The following is a 27,831-nucleotide window of genomic DNA, read 5'->3' as shown; positions in this document are numbered from 1 at the left end:
TATTTACCTGCATATCGTTTTTAATCACTTATGATCACTTATTGAGGTAATCTTACGACCACCCTCCCGTATATCCCAAACAGAAATTTGTCCATTTTCGTGCCCTATGATTGTTGTTTCATCCAAGGGTCTCCACAGCATAGATGTGATTGTACATGCCAGCATAGGTATACGTGGCAATGGGCTTTGCTCGGCAGTACTTTCATCGGCTATGCGTGCATCAATTGCGAGCCTCCGTTCTGGATTCTGTCCCGTGTCCTTGTCCGGGGAGGGGCCGCTGGTTTGCCGGAGTGACTGAGGCCGCATGTCCTCGTCTGCGACTTTGCATATTTTTACATATTTTATTTATTTGTTTTATGTAGGGTTTGTTATTGTTTTGCCGTGAAATGTCAAAACAAATGACAGCAACAACTTTCTCACCTCAAGTAAGTTAAAAGCTCTATGCCAGAAGGTTGCCATATGACGAAACGTAGGTACGGTGGGCTAGGGCTTAGGAAAAGGATGGATATAGGGAGACATGGTCGTTGTTGGCTGGAATGTAAAACAATAGAAACGGCAACTAGAAACGGTGTTGCTGTTTAGCTATTGCCTATATAAAGGGGTTAGTTACCATTAAAAGAATAGAATAGCTGTGTCATTAAAGTTGATTGTGTCGATTGTGCGCAGGATCGCGTAAACGATTTTTAATAATTTGTATAGATATACATATATGTATCCCTGGCGCGAGGTCCAGTAAGGACAAATTCGTAGTGTTTTTTTTTGTGGTGTTCAAAATTTATGTGCGGCGTGGCAAAACGCCGATAAAGAAACCCGCGGTCGTCCGGAAAAAAACTATTTTTAAGGCTAAAGGCCTAGGATTCCGGCCGGCACGAAAATTATGGATTTTATGGTTAATGCGCATGATGGATGTGGAATACGCAGGGACAGCAGTTAAACAGCGGTAAGTCGGTGGATTTAACTTTTTTTTGAGACATATTGTCCCTTCTTCTTTTTTTTTGCGCCTTTTGGGGGGTTCATGTACCTAAAGTGTGTATTGCGGTGACTTGTCACTAAATTTCTAATGTCTTTCTGCAAGCCCCAGGCAAACGTTTCATAAGTGTCTTCCTGTAAAATTCTTTTTGGTAAAATTTTTTTTTTGATAATTTTATTAGTTGCCGGGGTCACGAAATTCCCAACAAACAATTTAGTTTAATATCGACTCGATATGCCCTTGAGATCAAATTCCTTCCTCAAATCTTTAACGTTAATTCTCTGCATCATCGCAAAGGCTATTCTCTATTTGGGATCGAAGGCCATTAATTTTCTTTGCTGGTATTCACTTTTGTACTTGGGGTATACTTATTTATGATATGCAGATTGTTCGAATAACAAGGGTACATATTTTTTTTTGGCAATAAAAATGAACGAAATATAATTTTATATATATGTATTACATATATGTGGAAGTGCGGTTAGAAAGTTGTTCAAAATTCCTCAACTTCACCTCAAATACCGCGTAAGGTGATAACTTATGTTCGAGAATAAACTTGGCTGTGTTTGTTGGGTGTCTTCACATATTATTGAGTCAAGTGCACCCTCGAAGACTACGCGATGTGCATGAACGCCAAACAGGCGCAAAAGCACCAGCCTTTTTTGTATCAGTTTAAAATATAGTTTCTATCTGTTAGTTGAACACCACCTCGTCAATAAACAAAAGCTTTTGGTCTGCGCCAGGGAAATTTTTTTCGGAAATCTACCATGATCACTTTTCACCAGCATACAGGCGTACAACAGTGCCTCTAAAACCACGTGAGGTGAAGACAACAATATTCTTATAAAAAAGCTTTTGGTTAATGTAACCCAACAAGCAAATGAAGGCCGTTTCTTTTAAGATAAAAAATATATATATATATGTGTATACGTATTGTATTAATTGATGTTGTAATTTTTTTGGTAATTGATGTCAAATTTGGTGATAGTCGGGTACACGAAATCACCAAACCAGAGTGCCAAGACTGCAATAAATTCCGGATTGCTGAAATATCCAGCTGCTCAAATATCCGTTTTCCACCGAAGAGAGCTCTTTTAGGTAGGCTGTAGGATTTGGGTGTTGTATTCAAAGTAGTGCTCATCTTGAGCTAGGCGAAGGGTTTGGTTTTTTTTTGTGCTGACACCGAAGAAAACAAACGATTGTAATATTTTATATAAGTTTTCTTTTGCATGACCATGGGTGTAAAGTAATTTTTTGTTGCTGTGACAGAACTCATGGTTAATAAATCATATAAAGAAAATCCGTTGAAGAAATTTCAAAATAATATATATATATGCTGTAGGATTGTAAATCCACTTATACATATGTGTTATGCGTAGGCATTTGTGTTTAAGTATAAATGTCTGTTTAATTTATAATTGTAAGAAGATAAATCTGTTAAGTATGTTTCGGGTCGTGTTAATATACCTGTTTAAAGCATGAAAAGAAATTGAAATATGGTTTGCTGATTTAATCGGTTGGGGATGGGGATGATGGCAAAAGGGTAGGTAGTGTGGAATCGCGAGGAGCAAAGGTAAGAAAGGGGACCTGCTGAACTCCGAAATAAACGAGCGGTCCGAGGTAGGGTGGGCTTCTGGTGGGATGTATGGAGGCGTATGAGGATGATGATTGTAACATCCGCCTCGCATCAATGTGGCAAAAGGGTTGAGGATCCCGCCTTTAAACTGAGCTAGCTGAGGGCAAATCCACATTGATCGCGTAAAGGGGCGGATGCACTTTCAAGGTGTACGTTACAAGATTTTTAAAAGGGTCATAGACGAAAATAATAAGCATAACTTAGCAAAAAATAATTTTGAATCAATGATATTTCACTTATCAAGTTTTATTGTAAGAGGAAATGTGAACCATTTTTTTAAAACGGGCGGTGCCACGTGTTATGTAGAAAACTAATTTATCTGAAATGAAATGTAGAATTGAAGCTCACGCTGAGTATATAATGTTCGGTTACAAACGAACTTAGACACCTTTACTTGTTTTGATTGTTTACAGAATCATTTCGATACTATATGGTGATTATTTCGATATCATTTCCGGATTATCTCCGAATCATTTTGGAATTGTAGATATTACGGTATAATTTCATGATTGTTTTCGGTAATATTTCGGGAAAATACCCTAACCGTTTTCGGATTTTGTTCGGGACCCTTTCAAAAAAGTTTAGTTATAGTTTTTAAAATCATTTTCAAATTATTTCGCTATTGCTTTAGGACCGTTTCGGGATTGCATACGGGATCATTTCGAAAAAGTTTAGAATTTTTTGAGGTTTATTTCGGAATAATTTCGGAAATTTTGTAGGAGTTATCTTGGGAATAAAAAAATAAATAAATGTAAGGCGCGATAATCTCCGAAGAGATCTAAGTCCGAGCTTCTCTTCCAATTTGCGTCGTGCTCCTCTTGATTTTCCCTACAAATTGGCCGGACGTGACCTACATGATTTTATGCCGACTCCGAATGGCATCTGTAAGGCAGATGAGTTTTCACTGAGAGCTTTTCATGGCAGAAATACACCCGGAGCGCTTGCCAAACACTGCCGAGGGGCGACCCCGCTTAGAAAAATTTTCTTCTAATTGAAAAACCATATTTCTAAAATTTTTGATGTTGCTTTGCCCGGGGTTTGAACCTTCTTGGGAATATTTCGTAATAATTTCGTGACTATTTTTGACATTGTACGCAAAATTAATCTGCAAAAGTTCTTAAGCAATGCCGAGTTACAGAATTTGGAATTTGGTCCGAATATGAGACGGGCCATGCTGGAGGTTTGCGGAGTATAATTGATGCATTTCCGTTTAACAGCGCAGGTTTACTAAAAAAAAAAGTAAGGCGTGATAATCTCCGAAGAGATCTAAGGCCGAGTTTCTCTTCTCTTGCGTCGTGCTCCTATTTTTTTATTACAAATTGGCGGGATGGGACCTACTTGTTTTATGCCGACTCCGAGCGGCATTTGCAAGGCAGATGAGTTTTCACTGAGAGCTTTTCATGGCAGAAATACACTCGGAGTGCTTGCCAAACACTGCCGAGGGGCGACCACGCTAAGAAAAATTGTCTTCTAATTGAAAACACTTGTTTCTAAAGCTTTTGATGTTGCTTTTCCCGGTGCGTGAACCCAGGATCTTCGGTGTGGTAGGCGTAGCACGCTACCCATCCCACCACGGCGGCCGCCAGGTTTACTAATCACGCAAAATCTTCACTAAGTGACTTCGGGTCATCCGAATACAACCATGCTGCTGATACTAGATTAGGCTGAATAACCTTACAGGATCTCACATAGACTGAATGAGTCCATAATGTTACTGCTAAATTATATTTCCGCCAAAAAATTACTGCTACTAAATATTGTTATTGTATCCTTTATGTCTGTTGAGACTTAATGTAAAGTTCCCTAATAAGGAGGTAAAACGTTTAATTCCAAAAACCGTTAATTTATTATAACATAAATACATCGATTATTAACAAACATATCTGAGTACATTTATATATACAAAAAAAGAACTAAACTTGCATGTAAAATTTACTAGTAAATAATAATATAATACTATGAAGTAATTAACGAAGACCTCTTCCATACATCAATCCTTTACCCGCTTGAGTTACCGCTCACGCAGAAAAGGAAATACTTTTTGTAGCTCTGCTTTGGATTTACAAGCTTCAACCTGCGATAATGCCTCTGCAACATTCAATAAATAAATCTGCAACTGCTGACGACGTTCCTCAACAAATGCCAAATTCATATTACCAAAATGTTTTTTTGGTGGAAATTCAACGGACGATACGCAAGGATGAGTGCGTAAGAGTGATTTGTGTAATTTATGAAAATCACGATATCGACGCAATATTGACCAATGCTCCAAATTTTGACGCATTGTTATATGTATTTCGTAGGCGTAATAGGAAGAACCATGTTTGGTTTTCTTTAGTTCTACTGTTGGAATGGTAATTAGAAAATTGCTAGCCAATGAAGCGGAAGGATCAATGGCCAGCCCATTAAAATTTTGTGTTAAACGTCGCACAAGTTGACGATTTTCACGCGTTAGCTGTGCAACACGTGTCTCTAATAGCGTGCAACGTTCTTCCATTTGACGTAATTTTTCTTCCATGAATGCATTATTAAGAGCACAATTAGCTGATGATGATTTACTATACTGTGATGAAGTATCACTTTTATCTTCATACTCTTGATCAACACCACCTAATGTTATGGTAGAGGGTATATCGTTAGAGATGGTGTCATTTAAAGTAGTAGATTGTATAACAGAATTCGCTTGCTGTATGCATTGAGCATTCACAGGTGCATATATATCAGGTAATGGTTCTTTTAGAAATTCTAACTCTGGCTCTATTGGATCTGGTGGTGGCATGGCTTCCGTTTCAACTTCTACTGGTTGCTCGACCATAGCTGCAAAAGCATCTATTGGCGCCTGCTGATTGTCTAAGTTGGTCATATTATTGACGGCATTTATTAAATCTTCTGTCGAATTGGAAGTAGCAATTGGACGCTCTACAGGATTTACACGACGTTTATTTTTGCCGCTAACAGCAACTGGTGCAGGTGTGGGTGCATATATTACAGGTTCTTCTCGCATAGGTATCATCGGTGTAATGCGCGCTGGTGCATTTAAATCGGCAGAGTTTACGGTGAGCGCAAATAGTACATCATGTAATGAACCTATTATACGTGGTAACTCTTTGCGAGCATTAGCATCTAAAAGTATTGACCATTGAGTGTAAAAGAGGCGCAAGTCATCTTCCGCATCCAACCATGTGAGTAAGTATCGCTGTAGTGAATTCTCATTTAATGTGGCCCGTATAAATGCTCTACCTCGCCCACATTTTGTCCAAACGTGATTGAGTTGCATGTATCGCTCGCGCTCATGCGCAGTTAAATGTTTTTGGCAAAAATCCCAAAACGTTACGTTCCCGCTAGTGCCTTGCATGTTTGAGATGTTGCCTAAAAAACATAAACATTTTTAAAATCCTATACATACATTTTATAAGTATTTACTAAAACCTGTTACAATTTCGTGCATGTTTTGAAATAAGCTAGCCGCCGTCACTGTAACCAGTGATTGCTGTTGTCGCATGCCATAAGAAAAAGCTTCCTCCAAGGCCTCACATAATTCTGCCACATTATCGTCTTTTTCAGTTGCCAATTCTTTGCGTCCACTGAAGTTAAGCTTACATTTTTCAGCGCATTCTTGTAGACGTTTAAAGATATCTTCTCTTCGTTGCCAGAATGTGCTTCCCCCAAATGATGCACTCGCCACAGTCAGCTTTGGTGGTATCAATGAAACCCGTTCCGTATGACTCATTAATTCATCTGGCATATTCAGCTTTCAGTTAAGGAAGTATATATGCGCATATATTTAAGTGACCACCTAACCAACTAAAGTTTTTACATTATTTTTTATAAAACTCATTAATAAAATTTAAATTGCGATGTTTTAATGATTACCGTGTCTCACCTCGGCGCTGTTTATGTTATGATTTGTTGTGTGCGCCAAAAAACAAAACGTAGATAAGAATTTTGTAAATATTTTTGTTACATTTGCAACATAAATATTTTTGTTTCGACAGCCTATTTTGACTTTTTTCTGTTTATTTTTTGATTTTTGACGTAACTGAACAGCTGTTAGAAAATGAGAAATCAACAGTCACAATTACAGGGTGATCAAGCTGAATTGGAAAGCTGTAATATGTTGCCATATTGTACGTTTTTATTTTAAACATTTTTAAGGAAAGTCTACAACAGCGGTAATACGCTTCCAAATATATACATGCAAAGAGGATAGATATACAAGAGGGCGCACTGTAGAGTTGGGAACAGTTTGAGAAACCCATTTTGATTCTGAAAGATTCCGATTAGGTTTTCGCAGTTCGTTTTGCTATCTGCTTTCGTATCCACCACCTTGAAATAGGTGAATTCGAAGAAATGTAAAAAAAAGGCAGCGAACAAAAAACAAACAAAGCGCGATGTTTAGCAAATATTGTAATCATTGTTTACTATATAGTTTGGCAGCTTAAGTAGAGGTTATGTTGCGAATAGAGTGGAAGACAGTGGACTAGGCAGTCGAATGTCATATAATGAAGGAATGGTGTTCGGAGATTTTTCAAAGTTAAAAAAAAAAATGATAAAAGCTTTAATATAAATAAAACTATTGTTTTAATAACAACAAAAACGCCATATATATTCTGTATACATAAATTTGTAAGGATTATCTCACTTTAAAATTTGAAATAAATAATCTAAAGTTTTTTTTTTGAAACTGAGTCGAGAACTGTGCGTGTGAATGTGCGAATTTTCGCCGATCAGCTGTTAGTTGCGCTACTTGGTAAAATTTACAATGATTGTAATAGAGACTGAATTGTATCGAAATTAATTGTATAATTATTAAAACATACCATTGAAAATAGAAAACACTAAAATTTTCAAAACAGAAACCAAATTGTAAGCAAGATGGATGAAATGAAAAAATTAAATATGGCTGGTGTGTAAAAATATGAAATAGCAAGTGCATATGATTTGTAGATTGTCTTGTATTGTAATTTAAATGTGCACAAATATATGTATAAGCATACGAAAATTAGTTAAATAAATTTTCCATAACAAAATCGTGCGTTTTTATTTTTTTATCTAATGTGCAAATAGCAATATGATAAAGAATATTTATGTAAATAAATATATAAAAACGTCATCCATTCTTTGCTCGGCGGAACCATACAGGTGCCGGCTGGAAATCGGCTGATCAGTGCTTTTTCATTTGATTTGATCCTTCATCTGTCGGCGGAGTACGACTTTGACATTAGTCTGTCGAAATACAGAAACAAAGTATATGGAGTTTTTATTTTTGTATGTTGACCTGCTGCCACCGTGATGATTGTCTGTATTTACGAGCGAATGGATGAGGACATTCGGAATATTGCCTGCCGATCGCAGCCATTGAACTTTTGGTATATTACGTATATTAGAGCGTTTCAAAAAATATCCAATTCGACTGAAAATTTTGCTGGGATTGATTGGATGCAATAAAAGGCTTTACATATGCGCATCCACAAAGTTATTAATATATATACAAACTAAATTGGTATTTTTCTTAATTTGATAGAAATCATAAGATGTAAATCCTTTGTTAAATTGTTGCTATCCAATCGAAAGTTATTACAATTTATACATAGAAAACATGAAACATGGCTCAATTATACGGTTGGCTCATCCCATTAGCTGATTTTATTTTTTCATTTCACTGGCATAGAAAGGTATTTTGTGTCTGTAGAGATGAGCCAACCATATAGTTGATCCATGATTTTTACATATAAAATTGCATGCTCTGAAAAAAAAAAAACTTTATTAAATTTTTTTTCATTGGATCACTCCTTCAAAAGTTATTCGAGTAAAAAATTGTAAAATCCAATGTATAGGTAACTGTTAAATAATGCTTATGGAAAATTTTATGAGCTTTAATACTGGCAGCATCTTTTTTGTTTTTGTTTTGCTCGAAGTAAAAATCCACATATTTAACTATTTTTCCAAACAGTCTAATTTATAGATTTATTCGTAGCGCGAATCGATAGACAAAATCGTTTTTACGATTGATTTCATATTAAGTACACCAATTTCATTCATAAATTCATCATAAAAATGGAAGAAGAAGAAATTGTTGATACAAACTTCAGCAAAAATAGAAGAAAATAAGCAAAATTGGTATGGTTCTTTCGAAATTTGGCAACATGGCATGTCGGCTCGAGCTGAAAAAATATTTTAAAGTTGATGATGTCAAAGCTTTATGACAAGGGGATGCGGTAGCAGAAGACAATGCTATGAAATTTGGCAACGTTGCGAAATATTTTCAGCTCGAATTGACAAAAATGTACCTTAGGAAATTGTGTTGAGATGTTGATATTCGTAGATTCTTGTCAACATGGCAAATTTTTATATTGCCACCATAGCTCTCAACTGAGTATGTAATGTTCGGTTATACCCGAACTTAACCTTCCTTACTTGTTATTTATAAAAACTTCAAACTATATTTTTCAATATGCCTAAATGTATGCGTCTATTTTATTTTTCATTTTCACAATAATCGAAACTTTTGAAAATTTAAAAATCAATATTGAAAATTACAAAGTTCAAACTAACTAAAATACAAAGTTAAATAAAAATAATAAGAACCCTACATCAATAAGCACTATCTGGCACCTGCCAACACAGCCGTTTGATCCAGGCAAGTATTAGAAGGCCCTAGACAAAATCCACACAGAATCGGTAAACGCTTTTGCCAATTTTTAAAAATGTTATGCAACACCATATTCAAAAATATTCACTTTGGAGTACCAAGGGAGGTCTAGTCTTAATCCACCTGACTCTGCCAACTCAGTGGAGATCCCCTCCTTCCTCTGTTCTGCCTTCGTCCATTCGCACAACATGACCTAGCCACCGAAGCCTTTGGGTTTTTATTCAATTTAAATGGAAGACAAACGCCGTCGACATTGTAGCACTTGCATATATATGTAGCTATGTACATTTATACACATACCACGGTACCTACCTATTTTCACTTCTGCACATTTATCCAATCTTTATTACACAAATTTACATTTGCACCATCACTTAACAATTTTCTTTTGCATTTTAAAATTCAATTTGTAACGTTTTATTAGTCACAACAGCACAAAATCACGATTAACCGATCAGTTAGAAAAGCACTTGTTTTCTTTGGATAACCAAACAAACCATGCAAATGAAAACATAAACAAACAAAAGTGTCAAAAATGGCCGCGCGCACGAACAAAACAAGAAAGAAATAAAAATGACAGCCCAATACGTAAATTTAAACAAATGAAAATAGTTGTTTGTGGTTTTATAAACATTATAAAGTGTACTTTTGTATAAAATTCTTGTGAAAGTGTTCGAATGTAGATAAAAAGTGATAGTTATACCATAGTAAATTAACCAACTAATTACTAGTAAACTGTTAATAACAATTACAAATTACTTACTGATTCTCGTTGGGGATTTCCCTGAGAACCTTTGTGCAAAATTTCAAAGTTCAAACCCCTTTGGTTTACGAATAAAACCAATTTGTCCCTTAATGTATAGCCGACCCGGTGAGTGTCCTAAACATTATCTAAGTGAGGATAAGCGATTTTTTACCCGCAAAAACACGGCTTTTATTTTTAACGAATCAAAATTAAACGCATCTTTTAAAAAAATTGATTCATCCTGGCAGCATCGCTAGTATTTTTTGCTTCCACAATTTTTCAAAAACAGAAAGAAAATAGTCAAAAACAAACGTCAGCGAATGACAAATTGAAAACAAATCGAATGATAATAACAAAGATGCCAAAAGCGAAAATAACAGAAGCACAACAACAAAACAAAAACAACACGGATGACAAACGACCAAAATTTAGTATTTTTTCGTAGCGAAATACGCGCAGCAATTCATTCAACAATAGAAATTCAAAGTGACAAGTTCAATAAATAAAACAAAAATTTGCAAGCAAGAAAATAAAAACTTTTACAAGCAATAAAATTTTAAATAGAGGCATGTATTGAATAACTAAATTAAAACATGGCAGTGCTAAAGAAATAACATTCAAGTTTACACACTCAGTTCCTTTGGTAGATACGTGGAAAAGACTAGAAATTACGCGACAATAAATAAGTTCGGAGAAGGAGTGCTACTATGTAGAAATACCTAAATAAACTAAAAACATTACATAGTATTATTGTATAAAAAATTCGTGATTGCTGTGTGCCTACAAAGTACAAATAAACTAAGAACAAACAGTTAAGTGAAGCGTATTTTTGAAACAATCACATCATCGCAATAAGAGCAAAAAAAACAACAACAGGCATTGCCACCGCTTCCACATCAGCTTTAAAAAAGGTTCCAGAGCAGGAGTGTTGATTTGTTTGGCTAAAGAAGGGTGAAAAAAATAATTCAAGTAAAGCGATTTTTGTGAAAATAATGTCAAAAGTTTCGATTGGCGGATTTACAGATACACTGAGACGTTACCCAAAGACTGTGGGTGGAGTCGGCATTCTTACAACGTAAGTACATACCTACTTAATAGATTAAGGATCGTTTTTCTATGTGTAAAAGAAAACATATGCAACAGGAAATGGCTGTTGAGTGTGAAATGTCCAGTAAGAATACCTGTTAGAATTCCTTGGTTATTTTTGGACAGCTGTTGTTGTCGTAGCAGTGCTTCGCCCCATCCAATAGGTGTGACCGATCACAAATTGTGATCAATATCCTCTAACGGGAGTCCAAGGAAACTTGCTGTTTCAACAGAGGTGGAATCTGCAACTGAGCGTGCACTTATGTTTATCATGTGAAATGCTTCTGGCCAACATTGGAATCCAGCAATACATGTTAAAATGCATGAATATCCATGGCAGGAAGGCAGAGGTCCGATAAGATCAATGTTAATATGCGAGAAACGTGAACATGGAGAGTCGGAACTAGGCGAGTCATAACTACCTAGACCATTGTGAATGATGACTAAGTGTGTTATCTTATCTGTCAACTGCCTGACAGGCTGTTCAATATGGCTACTTTTCAGCGTTTTGACAGGCTGTTCAATATGGCGGCGCCTATCTTCAGCGGGTTATAGAAAGAGAGACAGAATGAGACAGCGATAGTCAAATACAAATCAGGTGATCCAATCACTTTGGAATTTTGACGTTTATGCAGAAGATATCACACTTAAGCTGGAGACATTGGTGCTTTATCGGTAACCGTATCGGTAACCTTTTAACAGCTGATTCGACCAACCTTATGAGAATCAATGCAATCGATTATTGGTGCCGCTAAGGTCATAACCGTATCGTAGCCAACCAATTGGGGTTTGGTTTACCGTCGTAACGATAAACAGCTGATTACGTTAGGGATACGGATACAGCGATACGACATACGGCACCAATGACTCCGGCTTTAAGTCATCATTCACAATGACCAAGACTGCCGTCCCTAGCAAAAAGACCGTAAACTGTAAAAAGTAAAATCGGAGAAGTTTCATATTTTATTTGGGAAATTTAAAAATGTTTAGGTAAACTTGGCGGTATAAGCCTATGATTAATTGATTACTGTCCTTTTTCAAGTTTGGACATATGAAAAGATGTACAATTACACTATGCGACAAAATGAACTTTTTTTTTGGGTATTGGACCAAACCCACTTTTTTGAGGAGATTGAGGTTTAAGTATAAAAATTACTATCTCCGTTTTTCGAAGTTAGCCTCCGAAAAACAGATATCGGCTTCGATGTTCGAAATTCTACATTTCGAAAAATTTTTTTTTTTTGTTAACGCGTTCAGCAAATAAAAAAGTAAAAATGTGGTCGTGGTCCGCTCTTTGCCCTTATTTGAAGGGTTGAATTCCTTTTTTTGGAAAATTTTGTATAACAGCTGTTATACGACGTGAAAAGTCCGATAGTCCCATGATAGTGGCTACTACTTTCATGTCTGCACTGGAATTACTCGTACTCTATTTTTCAAAAAAAAAAAGAATTCAGCCATTCAAATAAAAGAAAAAAGGCGGACCACGACCACATTTTTAATTTTTTAATTTTCTGAACGTGTTAACAAAAAATAAATAAAATTTCGAAATGTAGAATTTCGAGCTTCGAAAGCCGATATCTATATTTTGGGGGCTAACTTCGAAAAACGGAGATAGTACTTTGTCTAAATAAGCCTCAATCTCTACAAAAAAGTGGGTTTGGTCCAATACCCAGCCGGCTGTTGCACGGTGTTATCATAGGTGTCCAGTTTACCCCCGGGGATAATTCATATTCTGAAATGAAAAATATCTCTTATAAAAAGGATTTAAAAATTTAAGATAAGGAACTTTGATCGTCAAAGAAAGAGTTTAGTTATGCGCCATCTTCCAGCGACTTTTGAATAATCTTCATATCTGATTAAATCCAAAGAATCAATAGTCGAAATTCCTAAGATAGTATCTATAACGTTTTGATTCCCTTTAATACTATTTTAAATCACGCAATGCAAATTTATATCGATCTACAAACACACAACAAACAAAACAATAAAAACAAATTCGCAAAAAACATACAAATATCATCTCGATTATTCATGAAACAGATCATCCGATGATATGACGCATTCAGGTGGTACAATTGTAAATTTTGCTATGTTTATACTTAAAGACAAATCTATAAACAAACATCTTAAATATGCTCTCTTAAATACCAATACTTGTTTACAAATTTGAAATGAGAGAATCTTGAGGGCTCGTCATTAACGGTTTTATTTACTATATTGGGACACACCCACTTTATGTAAACAAATAATTATAAAATTCATAGAGGCCGCAGTACAAAATGTGTTATTCATCAACAAGTCAAGTGCGTGCAATCCTTATTTTTGGCAATCGGCTGCTATCAAGATTTTCTAAATCTTTAAATGTATAGTTTGACTCAAGGCCGAATACAGCTTTGTATTTCCGCTTTGCAGACAGGCTCTACTCACATTAACGTGTATAATCCAAAAATAAGATAATGATACCAATTTGTTATATCGTTGCATTTGTTATTGTTTACGTCCACTTGTGTTATTCCAATAATACAAATGCACCGGCGTATGTTTTTTGTTTACATTCTACAACATTAACGATATAAACAAAAATAATAAATTATAAATAACACATTTTTTTTATATTAGCCGAAAAATATGATGCGCATTTGGAAATGTGTAATGGAAATAATACAACGCCTTACAAATACATAGATAAACTATTTAACAATAACAACAAATTTTTTAAGTTATAAACAACACTCATTCAAAAGAGAATGAGTGGACGTTGTGAAAACAAACCTGATAATATGGTGTGATATTGTTAATCACCCTCTATCACCCCACGCCGCTCACAAATTGCTTTAATTAACTTGCTGGTATGGTGGCACGAGATGAAAATAAAACAAGTAAGGAAGGCTAAGTTCGGGTGTAACCGAACATTACATACTCAGCTGAGAGCTTTGGAGACAAAATCAGGGAAAATCACGATGTAGGAAAATGAACCTAGGGTAACCCAGGAATGTGTTTGTATGACATGGGTATCAAATGGAAGGTATTATTTAGAAGGGAGTGGGCCGTAGGTCTATATGTGGACGCAATTTCGAGATATCGCCATAACGGTGGACCAGGGTGACCCAGAACATCATCTGTCGGGTACCGCCAATTTATTTATATTTATTTATTTATTTTATTTATTTATTTATTATTACGGTCTTTAAGACCTAGTTTAGGTTAACATAAGAAATTAAACATAACTACTCATGTCACATTTAGTGACGTACAATATAAAAACAATTTTTCTTTGAACTTACTAATATTTTCACAGTCTTTCAAATCAGAAGGTAACTCATTATACATTTTATACCCTAAATATTCAAGAGACCTTTTGGCGAACTCAGTTCTTATTCTAGGCAGTCTTATATTATTGCAATTTCTTGTTCCATAATTGTGGATTTCATGATTATAATGTATTTTACTACTCAGGTAATTCGGTAACATTCCTAACCTAAGTTGGTGTATAAATTTCAATGTGAAATAACTAACTGACTGTTTAATACTAAGCCAGTTTAATCTATTGAGCATTACAATTTTTGGCGTTCTTGGAGGACATTTTAAAATAAATCGCATTGCCTTGTTTTGCTGTATTTGAAGTTTCTTAATATATATATCATTACTTAATAGCAGAATAGTAGGACAATAAATAAAGTGTGGTTCAATAATTGAACGATATACCAATATTTTATGACTTTGACTGATATGTTTACATGTTCTATACATGAAGCCTATTTTCTGTGCAATTTTCCTTTCCAGATAAGTTACATGCTCTCCAAAATTTAGATTATCATCAATCAAAACTCCTAAATACTTAATTTTGTCTACTCTTTGGATTTCCATGTTTTTTACCTTCAGCGTAATATTATTTAAACTATTGTTACTTATGATATTGGTGTTTTTACAAAATATCATGAACTTAGTTTTTTCGACATTTAATTTCAGTTTTCTAAGGCATAACCATTTGTATAGCGAGTCCAGGTCTTCTTGTACTTTCAGCATGGCACATTCTGCATATTTTTCACTTATGATAAGCAATGCATCATCCGCAAATAGACGTATTTTACAATATTTTAAGCATCTTTTGATATCATTGATATACAATGTAAACAATATTGGCGCCAAGACCGAGCCTTGTGGTAAACCAATGTTAACATCCACCACTGATGAAACCTCCTTTCCAATTATCGTTCTCTGTTTTCTGTCACCCAAATAACTCCGGAACCATTCCAAAGCCTTTCCTCTTATACCAATTTTAAACATAACGTCCAATAGCTCAGATCTATCGACAGTTTCAAAAGCCCGTTTTAAATCCAAGAAGACAGACACCGTAAATTTTTTGTCCGCCATGTCTTCTTTCCAATCTGCAATTACCATATTCAACGCTGTTTCACAAGAATGGCTCTTCCTGAATCCCGATTGTTCTGGGATAATCACATTGTGCTTCTCTAAGTATGCCACAAGTTGATCCTTCACCACTGTCTCCATAATTTTTTCATCTGTAGGTAACGTGTTAATTGGACGTAGTTCCTCAGGTTTCATTGTATTTTTTACTTTTTCAACAGGTATTATTGTTGAAATTTTCCAGTAACTAGGTACAATACCGCTGTTTAAGGATTCGTTAATTATGTCTTTGTAGAAATTAGCAGTATATGTCATGGCATCTTTAACGACACCCTCCGATAAAAGCTTGTCGCCGCCATATTTGTTTTTAAGTGATTTTGTGATAATAATAATATCGTCCACTACAATGTCAGTAAATTTAAATGTTTCAAATGGATTACTATGATTTGCGCTTATTTCATCCCCATTTACAATTTCTTCGATGCTATCATTAATTTCAACAATACTTTGTATAAAAAAGTTATTTAGGGCATTAGCTATATCATATTCATTTTCCAGGCATTCACCGTTAATTACAATTTTAGTGATATGTTTTTTAACATCATTAAGCTCGACGAGGTCTTTTAGACACTTCCACATACGTTTCATATCGCCATTGTTATGATTTACTCTATCTTCCATGTATTTCTTTTTTTTATAAATTATGGTTCTTTTATATATTTTCTTAATGACGTTATATTCGTCCCAAAATCCAGTATTTCGAGCAGTTTTATAAGATTCTATTTTTCTTTTATGCAGGTTTGTTAATTCTCGGTCGTACCACTTATTTCTTATCTGTATTTGGGTCCTCTTTATATAAGTCAGTGCTTGCATAGCCACAGTTACAACTTCGTTTAGGGCTTTAGTTTTAGTTTCTACTCCGGAAATTGACATAAAGCTGAAATCGCATGTTCGTAGCAAAGTTAAAAGATTTTCAGCACTATAGTACTCCCAACATGTAACAGTAGCATACCTTCTCATTTTACAAAGCTTTGTTGTTGGCACTTCGAAGTGGATTGTCTCATGGTCAGAAATGCGATGTTCACCTATATTTACTGCTTTAACTTTATCATTGTTACTGAATAGCAAATCAATTCTTGTAGACGAGTACTCTGTTATCCTTGTGTCGAAGTTTATCCTTTGTATCATTGCCATTTGTGCAAATAAACTTGTTAGCTGGTTTGAGTATGTTGACGATACATTTACATTGATATTAAAATCACCAATTATTAAATTATTATCCGCCTCCTTGAGATGTTCAGTGATGATTTCATTTAGATAAGTAATAAAGGTGGAGTCACTGCTACTTGGTGAGTGATATAGTACACCGATTTTCCATTTTAACGCGCATTTGTTTATTTTTACAATAATGCACCACACATTCATGTTGATAGCTTTATTACAAACTATGCTAAATTGTATATTTTCATTCACATACATGACAACACCGCCAGTGTGCCTACTTTGAGAGTCGCAACGAATGCATTTGTATGTCGGAATACTAAGTTCAGAATCCAAGATATGTTCTGTTGTACACGTTTCCGTACATAACACAATACTTGGTCTTCTTATTTCAATAAGACGTTCCAGCTCGATTTTATTCGCTATGATACTACTAATATTAAGATAAATGCATTCCAAGTTGTATATATTGCTATCTCGATTTAAATAATATTTTGACTTTTGCGCTGCTGTAAGGATTTTCTTTGGTTGCTAATAAACAACTTTCCTTTTCCTTGCATCTAGCTTTTGTTGGTATACGGGACAAGTTCTATCCAGAGTATCATGGTTTTCGTCAAGTCCTAGATTCAGCTCCTTGTTTGCTCGTATGCAGTTAATGCACTTGTTTACTGCATCCTTTATGCATTGTGTATGTTTATGCTCACCCAAGCATTTTGTGCATACTTCCTTTTCCTTGCAGTCAGCCGCTTTGTGATTGAAGCCTTTGCATTTAAAACAACACAATACCTGCACTGCATCATATACTCGGCAACGTTCCCAACCTACATTAAGCCTCTCTCCAGCTAGTACATTTGTGAACGCTTCAACATTCATTTCTATCACAGCATTATAATAGTTTTTCGCGTTCTTTTTCACTTCATATTGCTTAACAATTTTGATGTCCGTTTCACTTAAACAAATGTTTTGTCGTTTAATTCTTTGCACCAGTTCCTCGTCGCTATATTTAAAATTTATACCAGTCACCATGACTGCTGGTTTCACTTTTTTGGGAATCTTAACCTCATAGTTATTTCCCAGATTGTTCTCAATGGCTTTTTTTATTTTGTCACGCTCATGGTCATTTTCGCTTTCAACAATAACAACTCCGCTTTGCCTTGCTACTATATTAGTTATTTGCAGCCCTTTAGGATCAACTTTCGAGTTTAGGTCAGTTTTGGTTATTTCTATATTTTGCTTTTTATTCGGCTTGACAATTAGGGGATGATTCTTTCTAATGTCTGGTAACACTTCTTTTTTTTGTCCATCATTTTTTGTTATCGCTGCGTATGACACTTTGGCTTCAACACTATTAACATTTTTCTTTATTTCATTGCACATTTTTTTATTCTCTTTACTTATTTCTTCAATCATTTTCTTATTGTCATCCTTGTTTGTTTTCAACTCATCACAGACCTGCTCGCTGCTTCGCTTGAAGCCTTCAGCAATTTCCCGTATTTTGTTTACTTCTACAACACTCTTTTCGCATGATTCTTGCGCTTTTTGCATTGCCTTAATTCTGTCGCTAAATGCAACTTCCACTGCTTTTAAAACTTGCTTTATTTCTCTTTCATGTTTCTTGAGAGCATTATCAAATTCATTCCTGTACTCAGATAGTTGTTTGCCATTTTTGCTCACTACCATCTGCATGTCTTTTAGAATGTCATCTACGTTATGCACATACTGCACACAATCATTACACATAAATCTAAGCATTTCACATTCGTCTAATTTATTAACACTGTATTGGTCTATGCCAGAGCATTTTGGTGCTAAATGATAATATCTCCCACATACCCCTTCGCAACGAATTTTTGACACTTCTCCACGTATTGTACTTTTGCACTTGTCGCATTTACTCTCCATTTTTTATACAGAATGAATATATGTATATATATGTATCAAACTTTGTAAGTGTATGCGTTTTGCTTTCTTTATTTAGAGTCACTTTCTCGCAAATATATTAAATTTAAAAAATCAAACTTTATTTGGTATAATATTCTTGAAACCAACTTCTGCTTCCGCTTTTTGAGTCTCTGTCTCACACATTATTTATTCTTAAAAAGTATTTGAATATAGTTTTACCATTTTAAAATGTAAAATTCAAGGAGCAGAAATAAACACAACCGTACCGTTTTACCGTTTCATGCGATGTTCTAATGATATAATACCGCGATTCCTGCCATGATTATAAGCGCTGTTGATTTCGCCCTGCAGAACTTTTTCATTTTCTTCTACTTAATATGGTAGGTGTCACGCCCATTTTACAGTTTTTTCCAAAGTTATATTTTGCGTCAATAAACCAATCCAATTACCATGTTTCATCCCTTTCTTCGTATTTGGTATAGAATTATGGCATTTTTTTTTCATTTATCGAAATTTTCGATATCGAAAAAGTGGGCGTGGTCATAGTCGGATTTCGCCCATTTTTAAAGATAAAGTGAGTTCAGATAAGTACGTGAACTACGTTTAGTAAAGATATATCGATTTTTGCTCAAGTTATCGTGTTAACGGCGAAGAGGAAGAACAGATTGTCGACTGTGTATAAAAACTGGGCGTGGTTTCAACCGATTTCGCCCGTTTTCACAGAATACAGTATTCGGCATAGAAGCTATGCCCTTACCAAATTTCACAAGGATTGGTAAATTTTTGTTCGACTTATGGCATTAAAAGTATTCTAGACAAATTAAATGAAAAAGGTCGGAGCCACGCCCATTTTTAAATTTTCTTTTATTTTTGTATTTTGTTCAATCATATCATTACTGGAGTTGAATGTTGACATAATTTACGTATATACTCTAAGGATATTCAATTTTTTGTTAAAATTTTAATTAAAAAATTTTTTTTTTCACGATTTTGCAAATTTTTATATAGCACACATATAGTAACAGGAATAAGGTTCCTGCCAAATTTCATCACGATATCTTCAACGACTGCCAAATTACAGCTTGCAAAACTTTTAAATTACCTTCTTTTAAAAGTGGGCGATGCCACGCCCATTGCCCAAAATTTTACTAATTTTCTATTCTGCGTCATAAGGTCAACCCATCTACCAAGTTTCATCGCTTTATCCGTCTTTGGTAATGAATTATCGCACTTTTTTGGTTTTCCGAAATTTTCAATATCGAAAAAGTGGACGTGGTTATAGTCCGATTTCGTTCATTTTAAATAGCGATCTGAGATGAGTGCCCAGGAACTTACATACCAAATTTCATTAAGATACCTTAAAATTTACTCAAGTTATCGTGTTTACGGACGGACGGGCGGACATGGCTAAATTAATTTCTTTTTTCGCCCAGATCATTTTCATATATAGAAGTCTATATCTATCTCGTTTAGTTTATGCCATTACGATTACCGTTATGCGAACAAAATAATTATGTATACTCTGTGAGCTCTACTCAGCTGAGTATAAAAATACAATGCCAACGAACCAAAGAAACGCGCGATTTTGTTTGAATGAGACAAAGCGAACAATTTCGGTAACATCGTTCGATACCAATGACGCGTCACTGCTACAACAACAACAACAGCCAATGACGCTTACAATTTTATTTGGTCTTTGTTATCTAGCAAGGTTTAATAAGAGAAATGTTTTTTTAGCTACTTAGGTATTTGTAAAAAAAAAGAAAAAAAAAACCAGTGTAGGTATATCTTCTGTACTAAATTAACATATACGAGTACTAGATAAAATAGATCGTATAATACTTTGTTTTACTGTTTCTTAGTTATCTTAAATTAATAAGAGCATATGGGAATAGATGGGAATGAAAAAGCATATGAACTAGCTAAAAGGGCGCATCCATTGAAGCTTGCTCCGTAGACGTCCCAATTAGACTGGGCGAGATTAAGGGAAGGCGAGAAGTGCACATGATCGACCAAGTGGGAAAGGCGTGGGTTCAAGCGCGGGACTGTAAAGTGTCGAAGATTATGTGTAGGTCTTACAACCTTAGACTAACAAAGTTGCTTTTATCATTAAAAAGAGAGGACTGCAGACTCATGACGGGTATTCTGACTGGACACTGCCTTCTGGCATCACATGCCTTTAAATCTTGCTCAGTGATAGCAGATGTGGGAAGTGCGGGTTGGAGGAGGAAACGATCGAGCACGTTCTATGCACGTGCCCTGTGCTTGCCAGGCTAATACTCCAGCTATTAGGAGTGATACAGCTTTCAGATCTATAAGCAGCAAGTGGCTTAAGTCCTAGAAAGCTTCTAGTATTTGCCAAGAGGACAGAGTTATTTTATAACATAGGTCCTGGTTTTTAATAGGGTTTTTCTGTTTGGTCGTTAAAACAAACTTCTGGTATCACTACGGGCTCATTCAGTCTATGTGAGGTCTCATGGACCGGCCAGTTCAACCTAACCTAATAGGCAGACCGCCGTGGTGTAGTAGTAGCATGCGTCGCCTACCATACCGAGTTCAAGTCCCGAACAAAGAAACATGAAAAATTTAGAAAAAAAAGTTGTTTTCAATTAGAAAAATTAGTTAATTTTATTTTTTTTTTAGCAATAGTGAAAATTCAAGACATGTGACGCTTTGTGAGAAAAGGTCCCTAACTCTGATTTTACTCGGCGAGCAGGTATAGTGGGTCGTGTGCTCTAGCCTTCGCATGATGGACCATATAGTTTCGGGACAATTACAGTCGACTTTGACTGATCATACCTCAAAAAGTAAATAAATATAACAATCTCTAATTTCTGGAAAGAACTTGCATTGGGGGGGGTGGGCGCAACAAATTAAATGGGGTTACACTGAAATGGCAGTCCTTGGTCGGGAAAAATCCCGAGTCGCTCCGGTACATAGAACCGACGGCCTTGGGAAGCGAGAACTTGCATTTTGTAATGAGTCGTTAAAAAATATTTTTTTTTTTCAAATTAGGGGTATTTTCTATCGGATCGTTATACATACTTTGAATTACCTATAGTTATGGTTTTCATTAAAAATAAAATTTATTTTTAAAATTAAATTTGTTAAATCACAAATATTTGTTTTTAACTTTTTTCCTTTTATCCGCTGTGATATTTTTTAAAATTTTTTTTATTAAAAATAAAATTTATTTTTAATATTTATTTTGTTAAATCACATATGTATATTCATTTTTGATTTTTTTCTTTTATCTGCTGTCTCTTATTCTAATTCCGACAAAAAAAAACAACTTTCCGAACGAAAACCCCCTTAAATATTTTTTTTGATAAAAAAATATTTTTGATTTTTAACTATATAAATATAAATACAATTTTTTGATTCGTCCGGAAAATTCAATGGAAACATTTTTGGATTTTTAAAAATTTTTATTGCCGCTGGTCAAAAAAAAAAATTTAAATAGCAATTTTGAAATTTTTGTTCAAAATATTTATTTTTCACGTTCCCTGACTACTTGCACAGTAATTTTAAATCCTCTCTAATTATTAAAAATAAAATAAAAAAATAAATTATTTTTAATTTTTATTTAGATATATACATATAAAAACATTTTTTTTATTCATCCGGAAAATTCAATAGAAACTTACTTACTTAATTGCCGCTTAACCGACTAAACGGTTATGGCCGTACGACAAGGCGCGCCAGTCGTTCCTTCGCTCCGCCAACCGGCGGCAATTGGTCACACCAAGGGAGTTTAAATCGTTTTCCACCTGGGGGTATATTCAATAAGTGTGAGTTTTAAAATGTACACTTTTTCTTCATATAATTTGTATGAAAGTAAAATGTACATTTCAAAACGCACACTTACTGAATACAGCCCCTGGTCCTTCAAACGGAGTGGGGGCCGCCCCTACCTCTGCTTCCATAGGCGGATTCCGATAGAAACACTTTCTTGGCCGGAGCATCATCTTTCATTCGCATAACATGGCCTAGCAAGCGCAGCCGCTGCGTTTTAATTCGCTGCACTATGTTGATGTCTGCGTATAGCTCGTACAGCTCATCATTAATCTTCTTCGGTACTCGCCATCGCCAACGCGTAGAGGTCCATAAATCTTTCGAAGAACTTTTCTCTCGAACACTCCCAAAGCCGCTTCATCTGCTGTTGTCATGGTCCATGCAACTGCCCCATATATGTAGCAGGACGGGTACGATAAGTGACTTGTAGAGTATGATTTTCGTTCGCTCAATAGAAACATTTTCGATTTTTTTTTAAATTCTTATTGCCGCTGGTCAAAAAAAAATTTTAAATAGCAACTTTGAAATTTTTGTGTTCAAAATATTAATTTTCCACGTTCCCTGACTGCTTGTACAGTAATTTTAAATCAAAATTCGTCTCTCATTATAAATTTACTATTTTATATATTTCACAGCTGTGGCCTGATTATGCTTGAAAAACAAAGAGTACGTAAATATTTGTCAAAATGGGTGGACACTGCACCGTCAGATACCGACAAAAAACGTCCAGATTATATTTACATAAAATATCATATTTATAAGGAGTCTATGCGCAAATTGAAACAAAAGGAAGAAGATGAAAAGGTATATAGTTAATACTACTTTCTCACAAACTTAACTAAATCATCTTTTATTTTAATTCATTTTCTCTCTCGCACATAATAGAAATGGGTCAACGTTATTATCAATCCAATTGGAAAGTGGTGGAAAACGGTTAAACACTCTGTAGCCTGGCGTTTATTAAATATCGCACAAACTGGTACACAACATGAGCGTCTCAAGGCTGTACGTCAACTGGTATGCATTGACCATTTGAAAGATTGGGATTTTCGTCATTTGGCACAAATTTGTGATGCACGCACAGCCGTTTCGTTGGCACGTTCTGGTGCCGATTCCCGTTGGTTTGTACCCGTACATATGCGTGGTTGCATTAAGAATCCCAAAGTTGTACTATCTGATTTTCATGATATGTTGGCACGTTTACGTCCAAATTCTTGCATTGATAATTTTTTCAATAAATATTTTCCACAACAATATCTACATGAAGGTATTGATGAATTCTTTACACAAGATCAAGCCAGTTCTCTGTCGACGCAAGATACAGATATGTTGAAAGAAATTATATCATTCCTACATCATATTACTAAAGACGAAGAGGTATCGAAGCAAATTATAAAAGAGGGTGGCCTAATGCATCTAATGGAATTGTATAAAATTTTCGCTGATGATAATGACACACTTTCAACGCTTTGCAAAGTATTAGCTAATATGTCTTTAGTTGAGAACAGTGTTGAGCATTTCTTTGTTTCGGGTTGGATTGGTGCTTTGGCTGAATGGATGAAATGTCCTGATTTGCGTTTACAAGTAATTTCAGCAAAAACTATGGCTAATTTAGATCATGATGATCCAAATCATGTTGAATATCCACCAAATGTATATCCGCTACACCCACGTTTACGCACGCGCGCCAAACCCAAAGCAGATATTATATTTATACATGGTTTGCTGGGTGGTGTTTTTATTACATGGCGTCAAAAGGATCGTAATCCCATAGAATTGGGTTTATATGGCAAGAATGCTTTTTATACAAGCGAAATGGATGATGTCTTCTTGATGGGCGAACAAAGGCGTAACAATGGCAAAATGTTTAAACTTGGTAATGGGAGTAATAATGCGGGTGGAAACACAGCGAATGCAGCCGTTGCAGGCAATGTGATTAAAAAGGAACAATTTGCTGGTTAGTGTGTGTATTCATAAAAGTACTAGAAGACCCGGCAGACGTTGTTCTGTCCTAAATTTGGCCTATCTGCATACATTTTAATAAGCTTTTTCCGTCTAACTCTGCCCTCCCCCCTCTTCACTTTTTCCTAATCCTTTTATTCACTCCTCCCTCCGTCTTTTTCGCTTCATCTATCTCCATCTTCGTCTCATTCTATCTCTTTCTCAATCTCTTTCTCCTTCCGAGTCTCAGTCCCAGTCATCGTCCTAATCACTCATCTACAGCTTTCATTTGTTATCCATATTTTATAAACACATTCTAGGGGTACTCGGGTCAGCGTTTCGGCCTATATCTCGAGACCCTGTACCAAACCTATGTAGTAACACCGCGTGAGATTTACGCAACTTGTGTAAAAGTTTGAACAAAATCGACCGACACACCTCTTCAAACACCGGCGACCAACTAACACACATTTTAGCCTTTCTTTTTATATATATAGATTTTTATTTTTCACACTTCACTTCACTAATGCCCCCCCCCCCCCCCCCCCCCCCCCCCTCGGGGTGAAAAACAAATTCAAAATCGGTTCAGTAGTTTAGGAGTCCATCGCGGACAAACATAGTGACACGTGATTTTTATATATAAAGATTTAATATATTTTTAATTTCTATGAATATTTTCAATATAGCAGATCCGATATTAAAAGCTGCAACAAAAACCAAAAACAGAACCCTAGAGATAAGCGATGCAGCTACAATGGAGCTTGTGGAGACTTTACAAAATGCTGCTGAACTCGAGCCCGAATGGGAGGTTGTACATCCAGATGTGCCACTTAAAGCGAATGAAGGCTGTTGCGGAGAATTTAGTGTACCCGGCAATGAATGGCAAAATCAAGATAACTGTGAAGACTATACAAATTGCTGGCCAATGGAATGGCTGCCGGATGATTATCCAAACACAAGGTGAATAATGAAAATTTAGCAAAAGTAGAACAAAAAATATTAATTTTAAATAAAACAGAATAAATAAAAAAAAAAAACAAAAATATTTACTTTTTATTTTTTGTTTAATTTGCAGAATCATCGGCATCGATTACACCTCAGCGGTCACAGAATGGTCAGCGAATTTCACAAAATACTGTCCCTGCGAAAAAGGCCAAGGCCAAATTGATGTACGTGCCACATCGCTTTTGCAACGCCTTTCCAAATCGGATATAGGCAATGAACGCCCAGTTGTTTGGATTGGACATTCCATGGGTGGCATTCTTACAAAATTAATGCTTATGAAAGCCATAGATGATCCCAACCTGAAAGTAAATCAAATAGCAAATAGTACAAGCGCCATATTATTCCTTGGTACACCACATCGTGGCTCATCCATAGCTAAATGGAAACAGCATATGCAAATGATCATTTCCCCTTCCATTGAGGTAAAAGAAATGGAAGAAGGAGCACCAAAATTACTTGCATTGCATGATCGTTTTATGGCTTGCCTGCACACATGCTTTCGTAATGTTAAGGTTGTAACCATCGCTGAAGGTGCACCCACAATGTTAACAACATTCAAATTTCCCTTACGCATTGTTACCGAAGATTCGGCGCGCATTGATTATGGTGATTTTTATGTATTAAAAGATGACCATTTAAGTCTTTCTAAACCAATTTTTCGTCAGTCATTCCTATATCAACGGGTACTCAAAGTAATTGAAGATTCTATGAATACCATAGAGCGTCCAGGCGAAAAAGTTGAGCTATCGGGTACAACTTTCAAAATTGAAGAACTTAAAACCAATCAGCAGTCAACAGATGATTCGAATTCAGGCAGCAGTTTATTGCAAAGAGTGCGCAGTATATTCTCACAAGCTCCGCAAATAACCATAAATTTTCCAAATGCTCATTGCGAAGAAGCAAAGCGTGAATAAGTAGAGAGTTATGAAGTTGTCTTAAATTAATTGGAGGCAGTGAAGGAGTGCAAATTTTGTATGTTGGACCGTTAAATATTTTTATAGAGCCATGGTCTGATTTTCGCATGTGAGACACTTACTCGAACACGGTTTGAAAAGATCTTGTGGCAGTCTCCAATCGAGCAAAATTTTAATTCAAGGTAGAAACCGTACAGCGTGAATTCATGTCGGCACGTCGTCTAAAAACACATCATATATTATTATTATTTTTTTTTTTTTTTGTTTTATAGTTGTACTTAAATTCATTTACTCACTCATTAACTAAGTCCCATATAAATGCATTAAATGAAAATTTGTATTGTAATGTACAGTTCTAGTTTTGTATGTAAATTTTACACTTGAGCCATTTTTGGTTTTAAATCCACTATAGCCTTATATACCCATTGACTGCATTGTAGTATTAGGAACTTATTTATACGCTCAAATGTAGCATTAATCTAAGCTTGCAAACGAAATACTATACTGAGCACAAATTCTAAAGATTGGCTTTGATTTTGTAATCTCTGAATAAAGAATAAATTTTTTGTATACAGAAAACTTCAATTCAATTCAATTATTTATATGCACCCACTTTAAGTTTCAAACGACTTCGCTCGGACCTAAAAAAATGTAGCCGAGATATGGGGAATGTATTGTTATGGGGAAAATGCTTTTCGGAAGTACTGGAGCGTTTTGAAGGGTCTGTGTAGTCATTTGCCGGATCTGGTCAAACTTAAATTGCTAGCTTGTATCTTTGGATTGATAGATTAAATCAGAATCTTTAGTAGGAGCGATGCCGCCATCGAGGCTTTTAAAGCTTCTAGCAATTCTTCAAATACTCTAAAATCTGGGTTGACGTTGGAATAATAGGGAGCTTATATGGGCACCTTAAAAACAGCCGATAAAACAGAGAATGCGCACGAATACTGAGTCCTGCAAGCTAACAAATAGATTTACAAATAAGCCAGTTTTAGAGTCCTTTTGAGTCAGATTACAACACACATTATTGATTTAAGCCATGACTGAGTTACGCTAACTTCACCGCCCTGCAATTTATGGAGCAAAATTTATCACGTACTTCCACTTAATTTCCTATCCATTTGCGTCCCTTTTGAGACACAGAGTCGTTGTCATCATTATTTGGCACTTAACCACCTAAGCGGTGTTTGGTGAGCATAACAAGTAAAGCCAGCTACCGTCCCCCAGCTGTTTAGGGGGTCAGAATATACCCGCGGTAGGTATGCCTGTCGTAAGAGGCGACTAAAATACCAGATGGAGGCTATGTAGCGCAACCCTACAGGTTTCCAGCGCAATATACAGCTTCTCCAAGCCCAATTGTCAACCTCACCTATCTGCGGAGAATCCTGTTTCACCAACAGATCGTGATAAATCGTTCCCGAGATGGTCGGCCCAGCACCTTAATGGTGCTGTGTTACCGGAGCGAACCGTATCTGTATCCGGCAAAGGACCATCACATCGATAACACTCCCCAAAGCCTTCGGGGAGCAACCTTATCGCTACAACAACAACAACGCAATCTATCCCTCTTTCGCGCTAACTGACGCTAATTCAGAG

The 27,831-nt window shown here is 35.7% G+C and overlaps 3 protein-coding genes across 6 annotated transcripts in view; 1 reads left to right on the top strand and 2 right to left on the bottom strand.

Annotated features, from left to right (window-relative positions):
• Positions 1–501: 501 nt before the first annotated feature.
• On the top strand, positions 502–26,820 carry LOC137241202 (protein SERAC1). 3 transcript variants are annotated; one of them, XM_067768540.1, is made up of 5 exons: positions 502–940; positions 23,011–23,179; positions 23,261–24,332; positions 25,003–25,276; positions 25,392–26,820. In XM_067768540.1, exons 1-5 carry the CDS (start codon positions 894–896, stop codon positions 26,233–26,235), a joined length of 2,406 nt encoding a protein of 801 aa, XP_067624641.1. In that variant the 5' UTR covers positions 502–893; the 3' UTR covers positions 26,236–26,820. The 3 variants fall into 3 exon arrangements, with proteins under 3 accessions (XP_067624641.1, XP_067624640.1, XP_067624638.1); XM_067768539.1 differs by lacking the exon at positions 502–940 and adding an exon at positions 10,365–11,078 and having other exon boundaries at positions 25,006–25,276; XM_067768537.1 differs by lacking the exon at positions 502–940 and adding an exon at positions 10,367–11,078.
• On the bottom strand, positions 4,429–6,654 carry LOC137241203 (uncharacterized). Of its 2 annotated transcripts, none has more exons than XM_067768542.1 (3): positions 6,490–6,654; positions 6,036–6,410; positions 4,429–5,975 (listed from the first exon to the last, which is right to left on the bottom strand). In XM_067768542.1, the coding sequence occupies exons 2-3, from the start codon at positions 6,349–6,351 to the stop codon at positions 4,618–4,620; spliced, it is 1,674 nt and encodes a 557-aa protein (XP_067624643.1). In that variant the 5' UTR covers positions 6,352–6,410; positions 6,490–6,654; the 3' UTR covers positions 4,429–4,617. The 2 variants fall into 2 exon arrangements, with proteins under 2 accessions (XP_067624643.1, XP_067624642.1); XM_067768541.1 differs by having other exon boundaries at positions 6,480–6,653.
• Positions 13,344–27,831, bottom strand: part of LOC137241204 (protein TIPIN homolog) — a 32,739-nt gene continuing 18,251 nt past the window's right edge. The window contains exon 2 of the mRNA XM_067768543.1: positions 13,344–13,645. The gene's annotated coding sequence lies outside the window, so the exon portion shown is untranslated. The remainder of the gene's footprint in view (positions 13,646–27,831) is intronic.

This window comes from Eurosta solidaginis, chromosome 2, assembly GCF_040869045.1.
Source record: "Eurosta solidaginis isolate ZX-2024a chromosome 2, ASM4086904v1, whole genome shotgun sequence".
Lineage (NCBI taxonomy): Eukaryota > Metazoa > Arthropoda > Insecta > Diptera > Tephritidae > Eurosta > Eurosta solidaginis.
This window is presented reverse-complemented; position numbering and strand designations above follow the sequence as displayed.

Excerpts from the sequence above, each read along its gene's own strand:
- LOC137241203 (XM_067768542.1), bottom strand. The coding sequence starts at position 6,351 with ATGCCAGATGAATTAATGAGTCATACGGAACGGGTTTCATTGATACCA. Across the intron at positions 5,976-6,035 it reads CATGCACGAAATTGTAACAG|GCAACATCTCAAACATGCAA; the intron begins GTTTTAGTAAAT and ends TATGTTTTTTAG.
- LOC137241202 (XM_067768537.1), top strand. The coding sequence starts at position 10,996 with ATGTCAAAAGTTTCGATTGGCGGATTTACAGATACACTGAGACGTTAC. Across the intron at positions 23,180-23,260 it reads AAAAGGAAGAAGATGAAAAG|AAATGGGTCAACGTTATTAT; the intron begins GTATATAGTTAA and ends CGCACATAATAG. Across the intron at positions 25,277-25,391 it reads GATGATTATCCAAACACAAG|AATCATCGGCATCGATTACA; the intron begins GTGAATAATGAA and ends TTTAATTTGCAG.